Raw genomic sequence first — 9,450 nt, 5'->3', positions numbered from 1 at the left:
ACTGAGAGTAGTACTGATGTCGTAAATTTTTATCACACTCTCACTTACCAAAAGAGGGGGAATTGTCAAATAAAAATTATGGAAAGCCATTGTTCGGACAGGAGGCATTAGCTAGGGCTGAGAGGAGAGGTCAGAGCTGATCTGAGACTAGCCAGATACATCAGGAAGGAAATACTTCATGATCTGGTTTACTCCTTGGAAATCCAGTGTGGAAATCTGTTACCCAGCAGTTGTGCATGTCAGGATAAATATGTAGGAAAAAAATATATATGTAAATAAACATTTTATATATATACACGTATTACCTAAAGAGATACACATCTGAAAAACGAGTACCAGTCTATTTGCATTGTATAATTACCTTGGATATCTTGGATATCTGTAGGTCATTGTGAGGGGATCTTATAAATGAAAAATACAGAGTGATTTTATTTTCTAAGTATACATTTTTAGTGTTTAATATTTTGTTATTAGGGAGATTCACTGAGAAATACTTGAAAATATTGAATAGCAAATTGACAAGTTCACATATATTTACTATCTTTGTTTGTGTGGCTATAATAGAATGCCATAGAATGAGTAATTTATAAATAGCAGGAATTTATTTCTCAGAGTTCTGGAGGCTGGAAAGTACAAGATCAAGGCATCAGTGGATTTGGTGTCGGGTGAAGGCTTGCTCTTTGCTTCATTGATGGCACCTTTGCTGTGTCCACACATAGCGGAAAGGGCAAAAAAAAGATGAACTTGCACTCTCAAGCCCTTTTATAAGGGCACTCATCCCATCTATGAAGGTGGAACTTTCATGGCCTAATTACTTCCCGAAGGCACTACCTCTTAACACTGTTGCATTGGGGATTAAGTTTCTACATGAATTTTGGAGGAACACAAACACTCAAACCATAGCATTTACCATTTTATAAAAATGTTCACATAATATTGTTTTATAAAAAAAATAAAGATTTAGGCTGGGTGTGGTGGCTCACGCCTGCAATCCCAGCACTTTGGTAGGCTGAGGCAAGTGATCACTTGAGGTCAGCAGTTTGAGACCAGCCTGGCCAACATGGTGAAACCCTCTCTCTACTAAAAAATACAAAAATTAGCTGCGCATCGTGAAATGTGCCTGTAATCCCAGCTACTTTGGAGGCTGAGGCAGCAGAATCGCTTGAATCCAGGAGGTAGAGGTTGCAGTGAGCTTAGATCACACCACTTTACTCCAGCCTGGGCGACAGGGCGAGACTCTGTCTAAAAAACAAAAACAAAAACAATACAGATTTAAACGCACGACTTCACAGTTTGTGTAGGTGAGTGCTTTTTCGGTCTTACACTTCTTTCACCCCAAATGTTCACACCCTGTCGTATGCAGATATCTCTTCAGCTTACTCAGGGGCTGGACTTTCTCTCTCAGGGCACTGAGCCCTAGGAAGGGACTTCAGACAACATGTTACTGGCAGAAGGTATCTGAGTCACATGGCACCAAAATATGTTAGTGGTGGTAAATATTCAAGTTACTGGTGGCAAATATATATGGGTCTGCAACAATCTCAATTCTTGCCTCCTCAGAAGAAAGAATTCGACTGAGGTACATAAGGCAGAAAAGGAGACCGAGGGAAGTTTCAGAGCAGGATGGAAGTTTACTTAAAAGCTTTAGAGCAAGAAAGAAAAAAAGAGAAAGGAATGCTTGAGTCCACTCGGTCAGTTCTTGAGATCTTACTGGAAGCTGCCAATTACCCGTTTCAGGTGTTTTTGTCTATTGGGAAACTGTCTCTTCCTGGTGCTGGCTGAGATCAGTTATCATTTCAGAGAGGCAGCGTGACAACTGCTGAACCATCACCTGATGGTCACCTGACATGCCTGCCCCACTTATGCCTGAGTAGCTACCTACTGTAATAAAGTGGTGAAAAATTCCAGAAAGTTCTGGCTGATGCCCTGGCACACAGAGAGGCTCCTAGTTTATTCCCTTTCACTGGCCTGAGACTTTAAGAGCTACAATTCTGGCTCTAATCATTAGGAGTATCCATCTACACTGACTGCATTTTATTTTGTCTTTAAGAAAGTACTTGATTCTTTTCTACTTTCATTACAGTGACACACTGAACTTTGACTTTATATTTTCCTGGTCTTTTTTTTTTGTATTCTCTCTCTAGGATGGGCTTTAGTTAATTCCAGTCACACGAGTATTTTCAGAACATTCTCTTACTTTGCCCTAACTTAAGTAAACCACAAATATTATAAGAGTTTAGAAAAGCTGTGCATAGAGGGGGTCACCCACCATTCCATGGTTCTCATTTCCACTTTGTTTCTCCAGGTCACATCTGAATCATTCCAGACAAGCTCCTATAGCTTATTAAGCCTCAGCACCTTCAGGGAGCTGGTGATTCTGAGTTCAGAGTCCCCTTGTGAGGAATATATGGAGAAAAAAGGAATGTAGCAAGTACAGAGCTTGGGCTAAGATAGGCACTCAGAGTTCTCTGACTCTGCAGAGTAAATGAATACAATGTAATGCACTGGAGATGAACAGCAAGCTGAATTCTCCGTGTTTGTTTCAGTAAGTATCTGGGTCCTAGGCCTCATGATTGTGATTGTTGCTAACCACCTTTGCAGGAGTGGCTACAATAGAAACATCTCCCTGGGTATTAGGCTGGCAGCAAACTTTCGGGGGTGGTAAGAACAGGAAGTTAATTCTCCTCTGACTCCTAGGACACTCCTCTCTCTGCTTGGGGAAGGAACTTCCTGTAAGCAAGGCTTGGGACTTGCTCTCACCTTCCTCAGCAGTCCTCCTCAATCTTCTCCAAACTCCCGTCTCCAGGCCGCACGGATTCTCCTCAAGAGAGCCCTGTAAGGACATTGGTAAAATGTCACTGCCTTCAAGACACACCATGGGTGAGTTGGCCAGCATGAGGCTGGAGTCTCAGGTCTCCACAGGGCAAAAGGGACTGAGCCCCCTTCCCCACCTTACCCTAACCCACATGACACCCAGTCAATCTCCCTTTAGATGGGGGTGGGCAGTGGCAAGGGCCCAGGCCTGAGTCTTGTGGTCTTCTCAGGGCCAGGGTTTGAGGTATGAGGACAGTCTCCTGAGGCAGGGGTTGGTGAAAATTAACATTACTTGGTTGTACACCTAGAGGTGGTAGTGGGGCAGGGAATAATACATTTTTAATCTTCACACTAACCATTCAAGGTAGATTGTATTACCCCCCACCCCCACCCCAGAAATTTCTCAAGGCTTGCTTTACGGCCCAGCGTATGACTTATTCTGGAATGTTCCATGTGTAGTTTTTCTGTGCAGTGTTCTATGTCATTTAAGCAAAATTATTACGCATGCCATTTAAATCTTCTCTATGTAGCTGAATTTCTGTCTGCTAGTTTTATCTGTTACTCAGAGAGGTGTGTTAAATTCCCACAGTCACTGTGGTTTTATTTATTTCTTTATTTACTTAGATCGGTTTTTGCTTCGTATCTAAACATAGATTGGTCCATGTTAATACATGCATACAAATTTAGAATTACTTTCTTTTTTTTTTTGTATAACTTGAAACTTTATTTTTAAAGTATTCTGAAAATTTTTCAATAATTTTAACCACCACCTACTTCCCTTAAGCACACACACATTTTTATCTTACAATTATAAGCCTTATTGCAGTCCAAAACAAGAAACAACAATTCTACTAAGTTAGCCAGCCAATCAAACTACTTCAGTAAATAATCATGCTACAGCCTGGAATCACTCAAACAAAAAATTCTTCTAGTTCTCTTTAAAGATATTTGTTTATTTTTTCGTAAAATCAAAGTAATTGATTCAACAATACTAACAGTTCTAGCATGCAACAAACCATCTAATATCTAATGTTTAATTTTTTTTTTTTTTTGAGATGGAGTCTTGCTGTGTCGCCCAGGCTGGAGTGTAGTGGCGTGATCTCTGCTCACTGCAAGCTCCGCCTCCCGGGTTCACGCCATTCTCCTGCCTCAGCTTCCTAAGTAGCTGGGACTACAGGCACCCGCCATCGGGCCGGGTTATTTTTTTGTATTTTTAGTAGAGACAGGGTTTCACCATGTTAGCCAGGATGGTCTCGATCTCCTGACCTCGTGATCCACCCATCTCGGCCTCCCAAAGTGCTGGGATTACAGGCGTGAAACACTGCGCCCGGCCTAATCTTCTTAACATGTATATTTTCATTCCTATAAAGTTTCCATAAAAAGCTTGCAGTGATAATAAAGGTAAATAAGTACAGTTGTCCCTCGGTATCCACGGGGTATTGGTTCCAGGATCCCCCCAGCCTGCCCACCCACAGATACCAAAAATCCAAGTATACTCAAGTCCCTTACATAAAATGGCATATTTGCATATAACCAGCGCACATCCTCCTGTATACTTTATCTCTGGACTAATACCTAATGGAATGTAAATGCTATTTAAATAACAGTTATATTGTATTTTTTATTTGTATTATTTTAATTTTTTTGTCCTAATATTTTTGATCTACAATTGGTTTAATTCACAGGGAAAGAGTCCGTGGATACGGAGGACCAACTGTGTTTTGTTACAGGTACTTCAAATAGCACTTTAGTACATCTTTGACAAAATTTTTACAATAGTCCAACTTTCAATATGAAACAGCTTAAAAAGGCATGGGTCAAAAATAAAGTATAGTAGTATCACTTAGGCAAATAAAGCTTCATAATCATACAAGCACAACAGTCTTAGGACTCTCCCTGTTTAGGTTGGGAAAAAGAGTATATAAAATATTTCCTTCAAATAAAATTACATAAATTGCTTAGAAAAATGCCAAAATCAATAATTTCAGACATACTAAGGAAAAAAACCTTGAACATTATTTGAAAATATAAACTAGTTATTCCTTGCTTTTGTGTAACAGATGAGTTCTTGAAAAGTTTTGTATAAAGCAAATTCTGTAAACTATTATCTTGCTTGCACTGGAGGAACATATCCCAAGGAAACCTAAGAGAAAGTGTTATTTAAAGCATGTGATTCTCCTCTGTTTTTGTTGGCTGTCTCTACGTAATAAACAGGCGCACTTCTATGTTATTGGGTGTGTTACTGAGACTGTCATGTTTCATCTCTGTAAATTAAACCCAAGTTACTTAAAAATCACCTGTGGTAAAAGAAGCAAGCAGATCACCCCCACCTACTATCCCTCCCGCCTCCCCCTTCCCCAAAAGGGAGTTCTCAGATTATGATGCAAAACTTACAATTGTTCATTTATCCACATTCTCAACAGAGGATTTTCCACTATATTTAAGTATGGTAGGATAATTACCCACCTGTTCCTCTTTTCAGCTTAGAAACATAATGATTAATTCTTTTTATTGCTGGAAAATGTCATTCCTGAAGATTTTATAAACAAAGGCAAATGTGAAGGACAATTTGTCATTATGAAATAAGTCCTTTGTAGTTTAGAATATTTTCCAAATCATAACAGTTCTATTTGGAATGATACCCACAACTCTACAAGCATCTTATCCCTCTACAGGAATGACTACTACTGATTAAAATAAAAATTTAACAAGGATCAAAATAAAATTCTGTAGCATTAGACTCTTGCAAAAATAAAAACTAAAACTAGACCTAGTCATTGCTATTTGATCAAACTTAAAACAGGCTTAAACAATAGGACCACTCCATTAAAGAGGCATAAAAAGAAAAGTTTACTAAAATAAATGTTAAAGTCTTATGGAGATGAAGATCTCTAGAATAGAGTCTAGACTACTGCTATAATTAATGAGCAAATAAATGACTTGAAATTATCCCTCTGAAAAGATAAAACTGCATACATATTATGAAAAAGACTATGGCACTTGGAAAATATTCCTGGTAAGTAAACACGGTAAATGTATATGGATACATCCTAGCCTCTTGTCTACTTTTAAATTATTTTGTGAAAGATGGCACTCACTGGGGGAAAAAAAAAACCTTAATCACCTGAAGAAGTGAGATTACCACATAGTTCTAAAAATAAATAGCTTTGAAAAGACCAGTGAAAAAATACTATAATTTTCTCATCCATTTTCACCTTTAGTGCCTCTGTAGTTCTGTAAATTTACAAAAAAAAAAAAAAATCCAATGTAATTAGAGCCACATGTGGACAAAATTATGCTTTCACATGAAATGTAAAATAAATGAAATATAGCAGGACTATGTACTGCAGCTAAAAGCGAATTTTTGCCTCTCAGTTTTTTGAGTATATATAAAAAGAGATGGCATGTCTTAAGGAATAATTCCTTTAAAAAATGAATTTGACTAAATTATTTGTACAGCATCATGAATTCATATTTTTCAGTACAGCCAAAGCATATGTTCACAATATTAAAATGCCTACTTTATAGCATCAAATCATGTTCTTGCTCTGAAAATTAATTTGGCTGTTTCTAAAACATTGTATTAATTTTCTATGTATTTTACCTACTTACTATGCAGGACAAATACTTGTGAAACCATTCAACTTAATGCAGGCCTCTTGATAAAAATGCATTTTAAATAATACAGGCTTTAAAAATAAGATCACCAGAGACCACAATTGTTAGTGGTTGCGACAGTTTACATAACCGAATCCAAGGCAACCACTTTCTCTTGTGGTCATTCTTTAAATTGAGTAAGTTGATGTCTCTTCCAGTGAGGAGCCTGTCTGAATGTTTTGCCACAAGCTGAGCATTCAAGTGGTTTCTGCCCTGCATGAATTAGGTAGTGTTTTTCCAGTTTAGATGGAGATCAGAAACTCTTAGCACAAATACTGCATCGGTACAGGAAGACATCATTTTTCTCCTGATGCTCTGAGTAACTGCAAAAAGGATGGCTTTGCTCTGATTCCAAAAGTACATTAGGAAGACAGGGCTGCCTGGTGCTACCAGGAATAAAATCCTGTGAGTCTGCCTTAACTCCTGACATTTGATTTGACACTGAAACCTCGTATTTTTGAACACCAGGAGCCTGACATTGTTGGGAATCATTATAGTTAACATTATTACCTGGATGATTAGAAAGATTGTTCAAGTTTCCAAATTCCACTTGGCAAAGGGATGCATAAGGACTCTTTTCATTATGAATCTGTTCATGTCTTTTTAAGTGAGGTGACTGTCTAAAAGATTTCCCACAAATATTACAGCCAAAAGGCCTCTGTCCAGTATGAATTAAATAGTGTCTTTTTAGTTTGGATACAGAAGGAAACACCTTCTCACATTTGACACAAGGGCATATCTTATGTCTAGTAAGTATGTTTTCCCTTGGAACTGAAAAACCACACTGAAGTACGTCACAGTTATTAAATAATTCCTCACCTGATGAGCCACAGATTGACAAGTCTTTCTTATTCACCGAATTATCAATGCTTAATTTCATTTTTTTCCCACATTTTGGTTCTGGAACTGCTTTTGCCAAGAAAATGGCAAAGTCAATGTTTTCTTTTTTTTATTGCCAATTGTTTTATATGTTCCATGTTTGCCAAGAGAACCCACAAATGTTCTTTGGGTTTGTTCAGAGCTCAGCTCACCAGAAATACGATCACAATTTTTCAAGAAACTCTTTTTAAATACGTTTTTCCCAGATCAAAAGTTATCTAATTTTTTACTCCTAGCACGTTTAAGCTAGGCCAAGATTTTTTTTTTAACAATGGTTTTATAGTTGTAGCTTCTTTTGAACCTGCTTGGAATTTTGCCACCTCTAGCAGGAAAACACATGTGTTCATTGAGAATCTACTGTGATTCAAAACACTTTTCACACTTTGGACATTGAAAAGAGACAATATAAATTGAGTGGACATAAAGTGGATTATTCTACTCAGATTCACCAATATCACCATTTTCAAAACCACCCTGATTTGCCTTTAACTTACTAGGCAGGGGGCGATATTCTGTACGCCTCTTCTTTAATAAAAGAGCCCGAAAAGCCTTCTTTCTAGTATGAATTTGTTTATGCTTCAGAAGTTTGCTTTGAATCTTAAATCCTTTTTGACAAAAACAACATTGAAAAGATCTTTCTTCTGAATGTGTAAGTTGGTGGATTTTTAAGTGAGGTGACTGTTGAAAAGATTTACTACACAAGACACATTTAAAAGGCCTCTGACCAGTATGAATAAGTACATGCCTATTAAGTTTTGACTGTGATGGAAACATCTTGCCACAGATTGTACTTGCATGAATATTCTTTCTTCTCTTCATGTTATATGTGGGATTGGACTTACAGCACGGGTGTAAAGCCCATCTTTCCTCTGGTAAAAGTATTGTACACTCCATACATTGACTTTTCTTGCTTGGCCTCCAGCAATCTTCTGACCTGTTTAACCTTATTCTGATAGGTTTCTTTGTAAAGTTGTTGGTACTTCACAGATGTCTTCAGATTTTTTAAGTGGTGCTGACAAACACTACATTTAAAAGGCAGATTATGAGTTAGTTGATGCCTCTCCAGATGAACTAGTTGTCTAAAGGTTTTATGACACACATCACATTCAAATGGCTTTTGACCAGTATGAATGAGATAGTGCCTAGCTAATTTTGTTGATGGTGTTTCAAAGTGCTTGAAGCAAATATATGGCCTGTTTCTAGGTAGTTTGTTGGCTGCCACGCACTGTTGAATCTTTAGCATTTTTAAATTGTTTTCAGCCATCATATTTTTCAGTGATATACTCTGATGAGCTCCATAGTGTTCTTACACCAATGTTGCCTCAAGGCTGAAAGTCTGTTGATTTTCTTGTCTTGACTAGTACCATTAAAATGATGTGAGGATTTCATGAAAGTAGGCGAACAAGAAATGAAAGACCTTAGTGGAATTGAGGCAGGTCTGACCCTCCCTGGGGGTCTTTCCACTTCTCAATCAGGTTTCTGAAGTCCTCCTCACACACCTGGAGCTGGCGAGGGCCTGGGAGCCACGCATCTCAGGCCCAGGTGCTGCGAGGGCAGTGCGCGCACCTGCTTTCTTAGTATCTTCTTCTTGATGTGAACCTTTATCATTATGAGTTCTTTTCTCTAGTATTTCTTAAAGTATATATTTTCTCTTACTAATATGGTTATATAAGCTTTCAGTCGGTCAGTGTGTAAATGGTATGCATCGTGCCATTTTTCTTATTTTCAAATATTCTATATTATTAAATTTTACATGTTTCTTTTCAGGATAATTTGATGGAATTTTTATCTAGTGTGATACTCTCGGCCTTTTAATTTGGAATACTTAAGTCTAATTTCTTTTAATGAAAATATAGGTATGATTTGGTTTAAATAGACCATATTACTATATATTTATTTTTGCCTGTTTTAAGTTCTTTTTCCACACCTCTCCTTTGCAATGATTAATAGTTTTAACTATTAAAATTTTACCTCATTTGACTAGAAAGTGAAACGTTCTGCCATTGTTGTAGTGTTTATCCTTAGGATTACAATATATATCTTTGGCCTATCAAAATTCAGTGTAAATTAGTTTTTTTTTTTTTTTTTTTTTTTTTTTTT

At 37.4% G+C, this 9,450-nt stretch overlaps 1 protein-coding gene across 2 annotated transcripts in view; it reads left to right on the top strand.

The window, feature by feature from the left end:
- Nucleotides 1–2,614: 2,614 nt before the first annotated feature.
- Nucleotides 2,615–9,450, top strand: part of NXF3 (nuclear RNA export factor 3) — a 19,066-nt gene continuing 12,230 nt past the window's right edge. For both annotated transcript variants that reach the window (XM_011954396.1, XM_011954395.1), the window contains exon 1: nt 2,615–2,880. In XM_011954396.1, the coding sequence (XP_011809786.1) occupies nt 2,853–2,880 (28 nt within the window). In that variant the 5' untranslated portion in view covers nt 2,615–2,852. The remainder of the gene's footprint in view (nt 2,881–9,450) is intronic.

This window comes from Colobus angolensis, unplaced genomic scaffold (assembly GCF_000951035.1).
Source record: "Colobus angolensis palliatus isolate OR3802 unplaced genomic scaffold, Cang.pa_1.0 Scaffold382, whole genome shotgun sequence".
NCBI classification, from domain to species: domain Eukaryota; kingdom Metazoa; phylum Chordata; class Mammalia; order Primates; family Cercopithecidae; genus Colobus; species Colobus angolensis.
This window is presented reverse-complemented; position numbering and strand designations above follow the sequence as displayed.